We start from the raw sequence: 17,133 nt of genomic DNA on the forward strand, positions 1-17,133 counted from the left end.
AAGACGACAGTTCTTGGATGGGATCAACTCTTCTCTTTCCAAGTACAGAATCTGACTTTTTCACATGGATTACAAGAACATAAAATGAAAAGCTGGACAATGCTTAAGGGTAGTTCTAGGGCTGTGGTAACATTTATTCATCAAATGACAAATGCTTCCAAGCCCAGAATAGAGAAAAACCCTTTCCGGTCTTTCCCTGTCTGTGCAGCTTTTAGTACATTTCAGAGATAAATTGTCTCGGAGGTGAAACCAGGGAAGGCATCTAACATGCCCTGGACTAAAAGAAATTAAGTCTGCCAATTTGCATCATCTGTTCTTAAGGAAGGTCCTTGAGTCCTTAAAATGATGGGGTTTATTCCTTGGGAAAGAACAGAACCAAAAAACCCCAAGTCATTCAATTCAAACGGTTCTCCAAATAATTTGCTGCAATGACCCTCTTCAGGCAAACAAAATGATCAAAAATTTAACTTTTTCAACTGCAGCTGACCCCAAGGAGAAAGAAAAACTACTTTGAGGACAAAATAAACCTTTCAGTAATTATTTTCAGAGTTTTACTGTTTTACTTCCAATATGCACAGTTATCTAAACACTTCTTCACGCTGTATTCTTAGGAACTAAAGAAAGCCCATCCTCTCTGAAATCAGATAAGTACTTTCAGTCTTCAAGATGGGTTTCTCTGGAATTTAAAACAGTATTTTTGGAGAAGTCTAGAAGATGTTCTTCTTCCTAATACACTGACACTGGAAAATACTGCAAAAGAAAGTTTAGGGCACTCTAGAACCCCAAACAATTCTAGTATTCTTAAGAATTATTACAACTAAACTCAATAACGTCTCAAAGAATGAAGAACTTCATAATCTGAAGTTTTTTCAGTTACTTAAAAGGCAAGGAGATGCTTTCTGCAAGGAAAAAAAAAACCAACCAACCAAAACCAAACAATCAACCAAACCTCTGTCCTCTCTGAAACACACTGATGTATAGCAATACAGCCTTTGAAACAAACTGTGTAACTTTGTTTCCTCTAAGCACTGACCTCTAATTACACCATTAACATTATCCTGATATCCTGCAGTTAAATAATTTCTTGTGTGTACTGATCTACATTAAGACTGCTTTTGTCACGTAAGTCTTTGGCAGGTTAAGTCTGGTATTCACAGACAGACATAAAGAAACAGGGCAGGAGAGAAACCTCCTTTTTTTTGTTACTTTTTTAAATCACTACTCAGGTTTGAAGTATTTCTAGCACCTCTTGACACAGACTAACTATTCACCAAATCTGCTCTATTCTATTGTTTAGATTTTGGAAACTAAGTGAAAGTGGAGTAAAATAATAGGTTTTGCCAGGCTTGGTTTACCAACACGAACACTCACCGCTTAGAAGGTTCAGTACTATGGGTGGGCTCTCAGTATACACTAGATTGCTTTACTACTGTTCGTGTGATATGAATGGAACGGTTCAAAAAGTCAATACTGGATAAGGACATAGACATAAGATTACCACAGAGTCAATTAAGGTCTGAACAGTGTTAACAGTTATTCTGAAGTACTTCTGTAGGTGCAGATTCTCTTACCTCACAGCAAACATAAGGCAACTGACTACCAACAGGCAGGCTACCTCATCCCACTTTGTGGAATAAAAGAATTCACACAAACAGCTATTGACAAAAAAGTGGTGTGCTGCCAGTTACAACTGCCTCGTAGCAAACCTACACATACCCAACCTAAATACCCATACACACCACACATCCTCACCCGCCCACTAAAGAAAATTGAAGATACAGAGACAGCATGTTGCTGTGGTAAGCAACCCTAAAAAGAAAGGCAATGTTTTGATGACTGCAATGTGGTCTGTTTAAAACTCTGAAAAATTAGTCTTCTAAAATGCCAAGAGGGCTAAGAGAAATCCCTCAACACTTCTTTACAAAGAGAGTTAAATAGGAAAAAATACTGAACTCTTACACTCTTCAGACACATTAGAAAGTCCAAACCAGTAAGATAACTGTTGAAGCAACAAAAAGCTTTTAATAATACCAAGTGTTCTGTCATTTCAGGTCAGGCAACCTTTAGCTGTAAATCTGTATACTGAGCATCCTATTATTTAATGTTTTACCAAACACCCCACTCAACCAGTATTTGTGCTAAAAATAGAATGTTAACCCACCTTTCAGAGACTTCTTGTTTTAGCTTTGGCACATCACCCGAAGACAGGTCAGTGTCCAGGAAACCCAGGAAGTCCCTTTCTGCATTAAAGGACTCTTTGTCCAGATCAATGTCTGATGGGTTTTGACCAATGAATGAAGAATCTAAACTTCTCTGATGCAAATCTAATGCGTCAACTTCAGCAGGGCGACCACGAATGCTAGCAGCGCTAAAAACATCACCTGCTTCCAATTCTAAGTTACTGTTTTGTTTCACATCACGCTGAGGTCGACTATTCAACCCATCATCTCTGAATCCTTTAGCAAAAGGATTGTAATCTATTTTCAGCTGGGTAATCTGGATGTTCTGGTAGGCTGTAACTGCGAAGAACTCTGTCTGTGGAAAGGTAAATGTATGGACATCAGGGCCATTGAGCTGAATGACTTCTGTAGCTTTGTCTGCAGGCACCAAGTGAAGTCGTGGCAGATAACGGTGCATAGAATGCAAGATTATATGACCCTCCTGGTCCAGGGTATTGTTGGTAAGTTTGAGTTTGTAGAAGGATACGGGCTGGTGCATCCAGTACTGGCCAGTGGAAGGAGATTCTGGATGAATAAACACTCGCCCGAGAACATGCGGTTCTGCCTTCCCACTGGGCTCCCACCAACGGCCATTCCATTTGTATCGGTGATTGTCCACAGGGGATATGTCCATGACTAGGATGTACCTCTGAGTGGCATCCAGACCTGTAATCCAGTATCGGCAGTATGGGAACATGCGCCTCCCCTGCTTTGTCAGAATCATCTCTGTGTTGCGATGGTAGAATTCATTCCACATACTGTTGTTATCTAGGGTGACGGTAATGCCCCCTGAGACACAGTCAGCTGGGAGGCAGGTCTTGACTTTGGATTTTATTGGAGTTGATACACTGCTGGCGAGAGCACAAGCATCACGGTTTGCTACTAGGATTCCTTGGTCAGCTTTACCGTTTCCCTGCTGCTGTTTCAAGATTACAAAAAAAGCAGGTGCTGCACCAGACACAGTCCCACCATCCCGGCTACCCAAGACAATCTGCTGTTTCTCCATGATGAGCACTCTTACAAGTTTTCAAATCAACTGCAAATTCTGCACAGTTCTGATAATCTTCTATGTGTGTTCACCATTCTGGAAAAAAGGAAAAACCTGTCAAAACTATTCAAATACAGTCTAAGAAAGAAATTAAGTCTCCTGAGAAATCCTTTTTGTAACAGTTCTCCACATTAAAAACTTAAAAGATAATCAGTACTATAAAATTGAGCACAATTGGGATATATCAAAGCAAGGTTGCCTGTGTGTATATAATTTAGGACAATCAGGAGATATCAAATCAAGGTTGCCTGTGTGTATATAATTTAGGCCTTATAGACATGGGGGCTATGACATCTTTAAACTGCGTTTTCATGTAACGCTTTGCCACAAGAAGACTCCTTGCTTTGCTTGATATTTCAAAGTGCTCTTTGTTCTAATATTGCCTCAACTCTTCATCTCTGACACAAAGGCAGAAGTCATTTGCTCTTGCCAGAAAGAGTTCCTAGAGGTCCCAAACTCCTGAAAGATGAAAAGGGGGAAAGAAAGGAAAAAGAAAAAAAAAAAAATGTTAAAAGCATTTCCCCCAAATTTCTTCACTGAAAAAGACTGAGTTTGTGTGTTTGGGACTTCTCTGCCCACCCCGTGGACCCCCCCCTCCCCCAAAGCCCAAGAACTTCTCAATTCCTGTTTGAGACAGAGACAAAGAATAAAACGGGGGAAAAAAAAAATAGTTGAAACAGATAAGCTTTGGGGCAAAATTGACAAACTAACCCCCCAAAAAGCCATGCAGCTAAGATTAAATGGATGAATGGGAAGCACCAGGCAATCTTAGCTACCTCTATCTTCTAAATTATGGAAATAATTTAAATTGAGTATGAAAACATTTGTACTGTTATGATTAGCCTAATCACTGTTCAGGGAACTAAAAAAGTTACCTTTATCTGCATATACACAACTCCACTTTTGCGTGTCTACCTCACAAGTTAAGTATTATATCAACACTCTAACAAAAGATCATAAACAACTTCATTTTTCAAACAGCCTGTACCTTCCTTGGTGTGAAAATTTAAAGTAAGCGCTTCTGGTAACTCACAAGAACGCCATTCGCACATTCAGATGTTCGTATTTTGATCCTTATTATATATGGAATACAAGACTGACAAAAAATGATTGACTTTTGTATCAAATGTCTAGTTGGTGGGAACCAGAGACAACAGTGAATTACCATCACTAGGAGTTAGCTGCTTGCAAACGATCACATGTCTTTCCAGAGAATTAACTCAAGTTCACAAGTTTTAAGTGAACCAGGCATTCGATAAGACATATTTATTTTGTTAGGACTGGGTTACTGTAGGAGGAAACACTCCTCTGTGCAAACCAGCTGCCACATGCATGTGGGAAATGACCTCAAAGCTCAGGAGGCAGGCAATTTATACTCTGCGATAAATGTTCTTGACGCCTAGGAAATATGAGACACCTACTTCCACCTTTTAAACTTTGCACTTCAAAATTTCACGTAAAAGTTAAATTGGAAGAAAAACACGAAACTGTTCTCCACCGGTTTTGAGATCCGTGAAGTTACAAGATCTGGTTTTCAGTTTTGCTTTGAGGAGGAAACGCTTCCCCACAAACACACCCACAACCACCCACCCACCCACAACTACTTAATAGAATCTAGAACACAAAATGAATTGGCTGTTCAAAATCAGCCTCACATTTTCTATTTTAAGAATATTGCCCTGCTTTTCAATAGAGCGCATCTTAAGTCGCAGTAACACAAAAGCTATCCCCCCAAAAAAGCTTTTTCATGTGCGCCTATAAAAACACAATAGAAATATAAATCTCTATTAAAAATCAGATGTGCGGAGTGGGAAGACAGAAATCACGTCCTAAGTTGTATGTGATTTTCCACCAAGTTACTCTCTCTAGGTACACATACAGCATGTTTACACGTATATTGAACATACAATCATAAAGTGAGTCTATATTAACGCTGTGCAATATACATCAAAATCGTACTAGCTCACGAAAGAAACACACTACGAAAGTTATTTCAAATCTGGTTTAAGATATGCAGAGAGCCTGTAACTTTAAATTTCCTTGAGCTAGAACTCGCACGTGCCAGAAATAAATTCAAAAAAGCTCAACCACCACGCACTCAGTGAAAATTCTATGCATAAAAAGAGCTACTGAGCCACGGTTTCTGTTTTCCAACTTTTAAAGTTCCTATGCTGCGCTGCTGTATTTATTTCTACGGTATCAAGCCAGCCTAAGACGTGCGTGGTTACAATGTGATTATGTGCAATTACAGTACCCAAAAGCTACGTTATCTCAGCGCTACGGCGGTCTATTACCAGAACAGCTTCACACGTTTTATTACACTTGGTCATACCCGCTAGCCCGTTTTATGAAAGCACGGCGTTTCAAGGAAAACGCGTGTATTTGTGGAAGCCGAAGTCCTAACCGGGTTCAGGGATTTCCCCTCCCCGCCCGCCCGCAGACCTCCCATCCGAGAGGCAACACCTCACGCCGCCCCAGCCTTGCAGACCGGACCGCCGCCGACGGACGCGACGCTGCCGGCCGACGAGTCCCGCACGGGTTTCCCGTGCCGAAGGGCAGGCGCCGTTCGGCGCAGCGAGAGCCGATGACGACAGCTCGCTGCCCTCCCGCAGCGGAGCGCCAGACCCGCGCCGCGGCCCGGCCCGGCCCGGCAACCGCCGCCGCGTTGCCGAACGGGAGCGCGGCGCCGGGTCCAATGGCAGCGAGCGCCGAACGCGCGGCGCTGCCGTTCAACGCCGCGGCAGCGGTGCCGCCCGCCCGGGGACACGGAGGGGCGGCCCCGGCCCGGCAGGCTGCGCCCGATGCAGCGGAGCGAGGAGGGGGAAGGGGGGGTGGGGGGGTGGCGAGCGCCCCGCCGGGGGCAGGTGCCGTCACGGCCAGGGACCGAGCGGCGCACTTGTCGCTTTTAATGTCCGTGTCCGCCCCCATCCCCCCCGCCCCCCATCCCGGACGGCCCCCAGCCGGAAGCCTCGGGACGGAGGCAGGCGGGAGCCGCCCGGGCCTTTCCGGGAGCGGCGGGGGCCGGAACCACCGCCTAGCGCCGGCTGGCGGAGGCGGAGGACGGTGGGACCGGCGCACGTGGGGAAGCCGCGCCGCTCCCGGCCGCGGCCCTGCCCGCGCGCCCGAGGCGACCCCGCGCGCGCGGCGGGGCGGGGCGGCCCCGAAGCGGCGCCTCGCGTCGCCGCCGGAGAGCGGCCCACGGGGCCGGGCCCCGTCGCCTCGTGCCTACGCCTGGTGTTAATTTTCGCAGTTAAGGGAGGAGGGAGGGAGGGAGGGAAGGAGGGAGGAGGGCGGGCGGGAGGCGCGCGGGGCCGGCGCGCGGCGCGGCCGGCGCCCGCCCCCACTCCCCGGTAGTTACCGTGCGGCGAGGCGAGAGGGGCCTCCCACTTCCTTTCTCCTCACGCGGACCGTGTGTCCGCCAGCTGGGGACAACGTGCGTGCGCGCCGCGGTGACGTCACCGCGCCGCAGCGCGCGCAGGCGCGCCGCCGGCTCGCGTTTCCCCCCCCCCCCCCCACTTCCCTCCCGCCTGCCCGTCACGTGCCCGCGCCGAGCGCGGAGCCCGGCGCGCGGCCCCGCGCAGCCCCGCGCCGCGCCGCGCGCGGGGAAGCTTCTCGAACGGCCGCGGGCGCGGCCCCCCCGCCGCGCGCAACCGCTGCGGCGCCGGCGGCCGCCGCCGCCTTCGAAGCCCCGCGGGGCCGCGGCCCCGCCTCCCCGCCCGACGAGCGGCGGGCGAGGCGCCCGGCCGCACCGTTCTCCCCCTTTCTCCCCCGCCGCCGGCGGAGAGGCCCGGACGCGCCTCAGGTCACGGGTCTGGCGCGGGGCCCGCCGCCGGCGGGGACGCGCCTCCCGCGCTGGCACACGACGGCCGTGGGGCGGCGCCGGCGGGATGCGCGCCCGGCAGCCGCCACGGCGCCGGGCAGCGTCGGCGAGCGCCGCGCCCCGGGCCGGCCCCGGCAGAGCCCCGCCGCTCGCCGGGCTCCTCCGCGGTCCTGCGCGCCAGGACGCACCGGGGTCGCTGAGGGAGCCTCCCCTGCGCGCAAGGCCGCAGCGGCACCGCGCCGCCACCCCCGGGGCGGAGGCTGCCCGCCCCGTCGCCACCGATCTCCTCGGCAAAGGCAGCGCGCACCACGCCTCCAAGTCCCGGGGGAGAGCTGACGCCGGGACACCGAGGTGGGTACCCGCACCGCCCGCCTCCCTGGGGAGAAGGTCCGTCGAGGAGAGAACGCGAAAGCTGGGAGCGGCGTTAGTCTCCATTCCGCTGCTCAAGTTTTCCCTGATCTGCCGGAGCCCAAGTCAGAATTGGACCCTACGACACCAAAGGCAAAGAAGCGCCCCATCACTTTCAGACAGCGAACACGAGCTTGTCAAACTGTGCCCCAGGTTAACCGAGTGCCCGAGGCCTGGCGTCCTCTCTGATGTCAGGCAAACTAGTCAACCAACAAAACCTGGCTTGGCACAGTCTAGGCAAAACCTTAACAGAGTCTTCCCGCCCTCAGCACCTAACCGAGCAGTGTGCCACACCACCCCTCGAGCGGCAGTCCTTCATGTATGTCAAGGAAATTACATTTTGTCAATCAGGCGCTTCTGAGAACAAGCCCACTAAAACAGAATTCTGAACGCTAAGGGAATTCACACCAAAATGCAGCATGGCTGCAGGTAAACACCTCTGTGAGGCCCCCCAACACCCTTTTTCCTTTAAGGATATTTCTTTTACAACACTGCATCCACGAGGAAAGATATTTACACAGCAGTGCCAGAAAGTCAAGGCATCAGATTTAGCAGGCTGACACCAAGATCCAGAGTCACCCGTAGACCAGAATTTTGTACGGGCTGCTGCCTACTACAGACTGTAACTTCACTAGGGCTGCTCCTCCGTTCAACTAACAAACACAGCCCTGCCTTTGCTGTTAGGACGCAGAAAATGGGCAAAACGAGCAACGTTAAGAAGGCCAGCACCCCTTTGAAGGTTTCTTGGCAACAGAAGTTTATACTCTGGGAGATCATCTCAGAAGCACATAACTAAAGAAAATACATTTTTAGGACACTTGAAAAACGTGCATCAAAACAGTAACATAGGTAGGTCTGTAGGAGAAGACCATGGAGTATTTTTTCCCTTTCAACTAGAAGAATGAACTCAGAATGAAAAAACTGACAATTGAACACATCCGCTGTACAGAGAAACTGCTTAAATACAAAATTCTGCAAACATGAAAGAATGTAACATTGTGTGTTTGATACTTCTAGCAATTTATAAAGGAGGTATGGACAAAGGCAAAAGGGAAGCTTTAGCCCCATTGTGCTGGTTTTGGCTGGGGCTTTCTTCACAGTAGCTGGTGTGGGGCTATGTTTTGGATTTGTGATCAAAACAGTGTTGATAACACAGGGACATTTTAGTTACTGCTGGGCAGCGCTTACACAGAGTCAAGACCCTTTCTGCTTCTTGCACCACCCCACCAGCGAGGAGGCTGGGGGTGCACAAGGAATTGGGAGGGGACACAGCCAGGACAGCTGATCCCAACCAACCAAAGGGATATTCCAGACCATATGATGTCATGCTCAGCATTATAAAGCTGGGGGAAGAAGAAGGGGGGGGGGGGGGGGGGGGGGATGTTCAGAGTAATGGCATTTGTCTTCCCAAGTAACTGTTAGGCATGATAGAGCCCTGCTTTCCTGGAGATGGCTGAACACCTGCCTGCTGATGGGAAGTGGTGAATGAATTCCTTGTTTTGCTTTGCTTGCATGCACGGCTTTTGCTTTATCTATTAAACTGTCTTTATCTCAGCCCATGAGTTTTCTCACTTTTACCCTTCTGATTCTCTCCCCATCCCACCAGGGGGGAGCGAGTAAGCAGCTGTGTGGGGCTTAGTTGCTGACTGGGGTTAAATCATGACACCCGTATACTAAATAAGGTTGGCATGGTGGAAGGGAAACACCCCAAATGCAGGCCGATTTGGAGAGAAAAAAGGTTCAGAGGAATTAGAAGGAGACACCAAAAAAATCAGAGAGATGGTATTCTTTTTATTAAGGGTCATGTTCAGCCATTGTCTAAAACTGCTTCACATGATGGTTCTCTCTCAGAAGCTTCTAAAATATCTTTGCACAGGAAAAAGCCATGGCTAACAGCCACGTGCTTTCACATTTCATATAGCAATTGTGAAGTAAGGGCAAGAAAAGAATCAAGAAACCATTCCAGTTTCATCAGACATTGGGGAACCAGGGTAGTCCCAGCCAGCTGAGAGACAGCCAGCATGTACCAACACCTGGAGCAGGGCTGTGGCATCAGGGCTACAGTGTCCAGAAGTCAGCAACTGGGGAGACTGGGATCCAGGAACCAGCTGCTGGGCAGACTGAGTGTCTAAGTCCAGGAAGGGAGGGAATCTGCCTTGTACAAACATATACCTGTGTGTATATATAAAAAAAAAAAATATACACACACTCTCACTAGCAGACCTTCATCCTGCTCAGATAGGGAGGGGAGCAGGATAAGGCTGTTGCTGCTGTGTTCCTGTATCTCTGTGTCTGCCTGATCCGTGTGGCCACATATGTATACATGTGCATGTCATGTATGCATGTGCTCTATGTGCTTGTGTCTACCCAGAATACATTTTCAGCCTCGCTACTGGTTATACCTGGGGGCACAGAGCTGCAGCAGCCTCAAGGTGTCAGATCCAGCACAGTATTTTTCCCTTAAACTCAATCAGAAATAATTACACCAATTAAAAAACTAAGCCACATTGTCCAAGATTGATCAGGACCAGTCATTTTATACCTACAGCAATCACGTATTAGGTATAGCAGTCATCAAGTTTTAGGGCCACAGGATACATTAACACTCTATTTTGTATTAAGCAATATGTTTCTGAACAGTGACAATATAGAAATAAGTACTTTTTCTTCAGCAAGAGGGCCATTTGTGCGACTAAGAGCAGCTGTGCGGAACTGAATAGCAGACAGTGCCACGTTCATGGCCCACATGCCACATATTCCAGCGATGATAAGAGAAGCAACACCAGGGGCTGTTGATATTGCAAGGGATTTTGCCACCATTTTACCTAGCATAGGTAGAAACCCTTGCCTGCAGCAAAAGCAGAACCTCTTGTTTATCAGGAGAACAGATTCACCTGTAGAAGTCACAGCAGTACCACAGATTCCTACCAGACTAAGTAAGCCGGTTCTGAGCAGCTTATAGCTAACAAGAAACAGGAGTACTGCAATAAAGAACTACATCCCATTTAGAGCAGTATAAAGACCAGTTTTAAGACCTCGTTTGTGCTAAACACCAATTGGCAGCATAGAAATGAACTGGTTTGCACCAGCTAAATACTGCCCTCCATGACCAGAGTTACCCTATACTAACCAGTAACATGATGGTCATATTTGAAATGCTGAAGTTCACTACCAAGGAGTACCCTCATCCCCAAAATGCTTCTTTCAGACATACTCCCTGCTTTGCAGCACCTTGAAAGTATGAACTACAACCTTTACAAACTGTATTCCAGCACCCAGTAAATCACATTCTTTCAGTAATGACTACAAGCATAAAGCGGCAGTTCAAGCCTACACACTACAAGTAACATGGAACCTGTAACTTTCACCACCCAGCAGCCCAGAGATTGCTAGTTGGAGCTGTAACAAAAAACTGTTCTTCAGCCACTCTTATTTCTAACCTGTCTCCAAAAAAACCAAAAAAGATTCAGTAAAGATTCAGTAACAGATCACGAGCTGGAGGGTCACAAGGCCCAGGCCTTCCTAAAGATCTGTATGTGGAAGAGCAACACATGTTGCAGACATAGGTAAGCAGAATATAACAGTTGCCAACCTGTGGAAAACATAAAAGAGTTGCCAATTACATTTTTTGTTAGCAATCCCCTTTTCAGTTCCAATACAAAGATCTCTACTACACAAGTAGATACATGACAGGACATTTCTGTCATACAGTATACTTTGAAAGACACCACTACTGGAGCATAAAGGAGGCTTTCAGCTCTCAAATTCACTAGCTAAAAACGAGCACTAGCTGAAACTAGACTCACTAGCTGAAAGCAGCTATCAAAACCAACTGTGCCAGTGTAATACAGCCACAGCAGCAGTCAGTCAGCAGAACCTAGTCTACAAGTTTATTACTAACTACAACGAGGCAGCCCTGACAATCATACAAAGTCCCAAGTTTGGGCCATTTAAATAAGTAAATAAATAAATATTTCAAACACCTGAAAATTGAGTGATGTTATAGTCAGTAGTGTTGTCCAATGTGCACACTAGAAGGGTTAAAATACAAAATCATACTTTCTTTAGCCAATGTTTTGCCACTTTGGAGAATGATTAACACAGCAGCGCCTCAAGAAAAGGTCTGTTAATTCTGAAACTCTGGGGTTGGATTAGGGTGCCTATAAAAAGGTATCTAGTCCCATTTTCTATACCACAACCGGCCCCACTGGCCTCTGACTGCTTCTCCAGAAGAGTGTTGGCCTCCCAGAGTTTAATGTTTGCTCTACACAGATGTCTCTAATAACTTGCAGCATCTATGACAGCTCCAGACCCCGTCCTTAGACAACAGAATCCCACCCCAAATCTACTTTAAAAAAAAAAAGTTTACATCATTTTATTTGTGATGGAGAAGTAACTTAAGTTCTTTCTTTAGCTATAGTGAGGAAATATAATCCAATGGGAAGATGACTAAAGGTGTAAGCAGCGGCAGAATCTAGCTAAAAAGTGTGAGATAAAAAAATTTATTGCAAGAAATGGACTGGGGGGGGGGGGGAAGAGCAAGAAATCTGCTTTTCCAGATTTAGGTTTTCTTGCTGATGCAAACATGCTAAAACGCATGCTCCAGCCACACATAGAACGCACTATCCCTACAGCAAGTATGACACAGCTTGTGCAACATCAGATTTCAGCCCAGAGCATTACTTTATACCAAAACCAAATTCACTTAACACTCAGAGCCCTGACTATTGCAGGATGAATAGGTGGTAGTTCAGGAAGTGCTTCATCAACTGTCAGCTACACCCCACACTTGGTGGGGGGAGGAGGAGGGAAATACCTCCCTCACCTCTCCAACGCTAATACTTTGCCACAAGAGTCCGAACTTTCAGTCCCCCATAAAGTTGGTGCTTTGTTTAGCAGCATTAATCCTGCAATGTACAGTGTACAATATTATCCATCTCCCAAGAGTCACCTGAACTTTTGGCAAGTACAGAAATCTCCCCAAACACTGAAGATTATATAAATGGACTGTGTGTTTCCATTTTGCAAAGTATGAACTCCTGGTGAGAGGGCAGGGAGAAAAGCCAGAGTTCACTACAAATAATTGCTTTTTTTTCCATCTGTATACAACATGTTTCAATAACTCAACAAGTATTTCAGCATTTAAAATAACGTATTTTACTTTCCATATTTTATCAGAAAGTCGTTGATATGCCCACTACTCATACATTCAACAATTGCTGCATTTTTTCAATATACTATCATTTCAACTACTGAAGATTACAAAATGAAAGAATAAAACAGCTTCCCATGCTTTTTGCCACACAACACTGGCAGAAACATGCCATAATCAGCAGGAATAACACCATTTTGATGAATTTCAGTCCGTTTATGGCCATCATGAGGAACATTTATCACATATATGAATCTTCGGCTGGGGAACCTGTCCACATCATAGAAAAAAAAAAAATGAGAGCAAAAAGTAAGAAAATTTAGCAAAACAAGTCAGGCAAGTCAAAAAGCCCTCACCTGAGCTCAGGACTATCCTACTTATTCAGCTGTTGTCTTATAGCAATACTCATTGCTACAGAGTCACCAATGGCTCATCAAGTTAGAGCTGCCAGGGAACCTCTATTCCCCTCTTAAGTTATGGTGAAAAGGAAAGTACCAGACTGTTGGTGATGGGTTCCAGGTTTATATCCATCTTCATTATTGACTTACTGACTTACCATGTGGTCAGGCAGACCACACCATATTAGCAGAAAGCGCTGTACTGCAAGAGTTAGCAAACCAGCACAATTCCATCATCACAAGTATTTGTTTAACAGTAATTAGGTCACCATCTTGTCACTCTCCAAATTGGCTTTTCCTGACAATAGCGACTGTAGCAATGAATGCAAACGTTTTTATTGTAGATATGTTTTATCTGGCACCCACATACATTTTCTGCCTTTTATGCTGTTCACATCCCTTATTGCCTTTCTGGTTTGGGCTTGATTTAAAAAAAAGGGCAGGCTTTCTTCTGGTTGCTTTCTTCTCACGAAAAGCCTTCATCGTTCTTCTCACCCATATCATTCTCACCGCATTCTTCCTTATCCAGTTCAGAAAAGGACATATCAAGGATTTATCATAGGTACTAAAACCAGCCAGAATCCAACAGTGAAAAGCACATTCCATCTTTCTGTGGAGAGAGAAGAGCAGCTCCACCACCATCATCCGATTCTTTGTTCTAAAGTCACCCAGTATTAAAAAAAAAACACAACAGCACACACACCAAAAAGAAAAAAACCAAACCAAAAACCCAAACCAATAAAACACATGCCACACCACACCCTTAATTATGGAAGAACAAGACATCAAGTAAGCCTTGCTGGTGTCACAGCTAATGGCACTGTTTCCTATGTGCATACCATGGCTGAATTTTTTTGTAGATCCTCTGCTGTCTATGAAACAGCAAACAGACAACAGCCTTTTCTTAGATAAGAGCTCTTTCTCATTCCTCTAGGCAGAGATCCATCTCATTGTGTTTGTAAAAAGAATGTCTTGGACTTCCCATTCCTTAGGAAATTGGGTTTTAAAAAGCCAACATACACAACCACATACTTTAGAAATGATCTAGTTGATTTGAGTGTAAATGAAGAAGTGGCATAAGCTCAAAGAGAAATAATTCTTTTTTTTTTCCTGGTAGGTGACCAAACAAGTTTATTCAAAAGTGGGACTAACGTTGGTTTCCTCCAGTTGCACGTTTCCCTCCCATGGCAGGCACAACGGCATCTGCACCAACACTGAGCAAAACCGTAGGTGAGGTTAACAGTCAGCTGCTGCCAGATGGAACACGTAAGTGAATGAATGCTGCCCATCTCTGCCAGACCTAAGAACTATGGGTTTTTTTTCCCCTCGCATAAACACACGCACGCACATGCACAAAAACGCTCACCCACAGCAACATTTTTCAAGCAGAATCAATTCCCCATTCCGGTTCTCTATACAGACTCACAAGGAACTGTGCCTGAGGGCACTGAAAGGCTGCTGCAGCCGCAGAGCGAGCGGCTGCACCGGGCAAAACACCTTAAAGTGGCAAGACCAATTCATCAGCCTGCCTTCTTCTTTACACAACCTTCGGTTTTCCAAGTCTGTAGCAACTTGAAATCTTCAGGGCTCTAGCCCACTCCATCAAGTGCGATTAAAGATGACCCACGACTTCGGACTCTACGTGTTAGAAATAAGGCAGTGTGCCCGCGTAAGCTTTGACATCTTAAGAAGCTAGGCAAGACTCTCAAACTGCATTACTGGAAACCACCCATCTAACCAGGCCGATGAAATAACCGCTAACCCTCAACGCCTACCAACTACAGACCGAGCTCGCCTTACCCTTTTTCAACCCGCTTATCAACTCCCGTGGTACCTAAGGCCACCATCAACCACCGAACCCAACACCGGCGCCGCATCGCCCTTCCTTCCAGGAAAGCGCCGTTGTTTATTTATTCGGCTCCCCTCGGCGGGGTCGGCAACGACAACCCCGGCCGGCTGAGCGCGCAATCCCCACCACACGAAGCCGCCTCCCGCGCCACGCTGGCGCGTCCTCGGCTCGGCGGCGCTCGGCCTGCCACCGGGGGACAAGCTGGAAGATGCCAGAATAACGGCGGGCGCGCCGCGACACAGGCAGCGGAGCCGCCGGTAAACGAGCGAGCGCTGGCAGTGGCACGGCGGCGGGGGGGGGGAGTGAGGGGGGGCACTGCCCCCGCCCGGCACCAACGGCCGCCTCACGCGACGTGCCGAGGCGCACGCGCGCCGCCGCGGGCCGGCGGCCGCCCTCGGGCCGCTCCGCCGAGCCGTTACGCTCCGCCCTCCCGCGCGCCCGGCTGAGGGGCCCCGCGCAGCCGCCACCATAACCCCCCCCCCCCCGCAAACCCCCCTAAGCCACCCTTCTGTGGCGCCGAGCGGGCAGAGGGGCGGGCAAGTCCCCGGGAGCGGTTCTCCCTCCCGCCGGGGCGGGGGTGAGGCGAGGCGCGGGGAGCCCAGCCCCATCTCACGGGTGGCGCAGGCCACGCCCCCCACCCCCCCCCCCCCGGGGGGGACGGTCCCCGGGAGCGCGATGGCTCTGAGAGGCGGCAGCTGCTCGGGGCCGGGCCTCATCCGACCCTTCCCGGCCGGAGAGCCCGGATGCGGAGCCGCGGGGCTGCTCGGTCCCTTTAAGCCCCCCCCTCCGTCAGGTGACCGCCCAGCCCCCCCCCCCCCCCCCGTCCATGCATCCGTCCGCCCGCCCGCCACCCTGGGCGAAGCGGGCGCGGGGGCGGACGAGGAGAGAGGACAGCGCGGCCGGCTCTCCCCGCCGCGGCCGCCCAGGGGGGCCCGCGGAACCCCTCGCCTCAAACGCGGCCCTGGCGGCCGAAGGGGAGGGAGCGCGCACGTGTGATTGGGCCGCCGCGTTCACGTGACACGCACACCTCACGCCACCTCCTCGAATAAAACTTCAAAACCGGGGGGGGGAGGGAAGGGGAAGGTGAGGGGGGGGGGACACGGCAGAGCAGCGCCCCCGGGGGGGGGCGGCCGGTTCCTACCTGCCTCCCGCCGCCGGCTCCGCGCGCCCCGGGGCGCCGAGTCAACGCCCCGGCCCACGCGCCCCGCTCGCGGCTCCTGCGGCCTTCGCCTGCCACGCGCAACCTCCTGCCGTCTTCATTGGCTGCAGCAGCCCGTCACGTGGGCCGCTCCCGTTTTTCCTGCCCCCTCCCTCTTCTACCCCCCCCCCCTTCCCACCCCGCGCCGGCAGGCCGGGGGGGCCGCCCCCGCAAAGGCGGAGTACCGGAGCGGCCGTCTACGGGAGGCGGGCGGCGCTGGCGGGGAGGTGCGGGGGAGGGGGGGAACGCAGCCGGCGGCGGCCGCGCTAAAGCTGCCTTCGCGACGCCCGCCAGCGGCGCGCTGCCGATTGGCCGGGGCCGCCCGGCGACGCAGTTCCGCTCCGCTCCCCTCCGCCGGGCCACGCCCTTCCCGCCCCTCCCCCGCCCTTGCGCGAGGGAAACACGCCGCTCGCGCGTGGGCCGCACGGGCGACCGTTACCCCCCCAACCCCCCCGCCACCCCACCCCGTCCCGTCACGGGACGGCGGCGAGGGGCGACCGGCGACCGGGACGGCCCCGCTGCTGAGGGGGGGGGCGCGGTCCCCTCCGGCGCCTCCCGTGGGCGCCCTCCTCCCGCGGCCGGGGGGCGGCACCGGGCGCCTTCCCGGGACTCCATGTGGCGGAACGGCGGGTGAGGCCGCTACCGCCGCGGCCTCGACTCGCCTCCTGCCTTCCGACCGGCGTCCCTGGTGAATCACGGAAAAATGGGGGTTCGGTGCGGCGGGGAGCGATGGGCCGGCGGGAATCGGAGCCGCAGCCGAACGCCCGGCCGCGCTTGCAGCGGGGTTGGACGTGGTTCGTAAACGTTTCCCTTCCTCCCACGGGGCCACGCGTGTTGGTTGAGCGTCCGCGATCGTCCCACTTAGTGACGCAACGGGAAGCTTCCCGTGGTTATCGATGAGCTGACGAAGTTTAACAAATAAATGCCCCCCCCCTTCTGTGCGGGGACGAATTCGGTAACGTCTCGGAATAGAAACACCCCTGCGCCGCGTGGACAGAAGGTGATTCTGGAGGCGACCATCCGGAAAGTCCATATTCGGTC

The 17,133-nt window shown here is 50.2% G+C and overlaps 1 protein-coding gene across 12 annotated transcripts in view; it reads right to left on the reverse strand.

The window, feature by feature from the left end:
* Nucleotides 1–16,376, reverse strand: part of MGA (MAX dimerization protein MGA) — a 65,931-nt gene extending 49,555 nt beyond the window's left edge. For 11 of the 12 annotated variants that reach the window (XM_075030687.1, XM_075030686.1, XM_075030689.1 and 8 more), the window contains exons 1-2: nt 6,626–6,715; nt 2,162–3,303 (exon numbers count right to left, since the gene is read on the reverse strand). In XM_075030687.1, the coding sequence (XP_074886788.1) occupies nt 2,162–3,225 (1,064 nt within the window). In that variant the 5' untranslated portion in view covers nt 3,226–3,303; nt 6,626–6,715. Of the gene's footprint in view, nt 1–2,161; nt 3,304–6,625; nt 6,716–16,035 lie in introns of those variants that run through there. The other variant, XM_075030683.1, reaches the window with a different exon arrangement.
* Between the last annotated feature and the right edge of the window lie 757 nt (nt 16,377–17,133).

Source organism: Buteo buteo, chromosome 6 (genome assembly GCF_964188355.1).
Source record: "Buteo buteo chromosome 6, bButBut1.hap1.1, whole genome shotgun sequence".
NCBI lineage: Eukaryota > Metazoa > Chordata > Aves > Accipitriformes > Accipitridae > Buteo > Buteo buteo.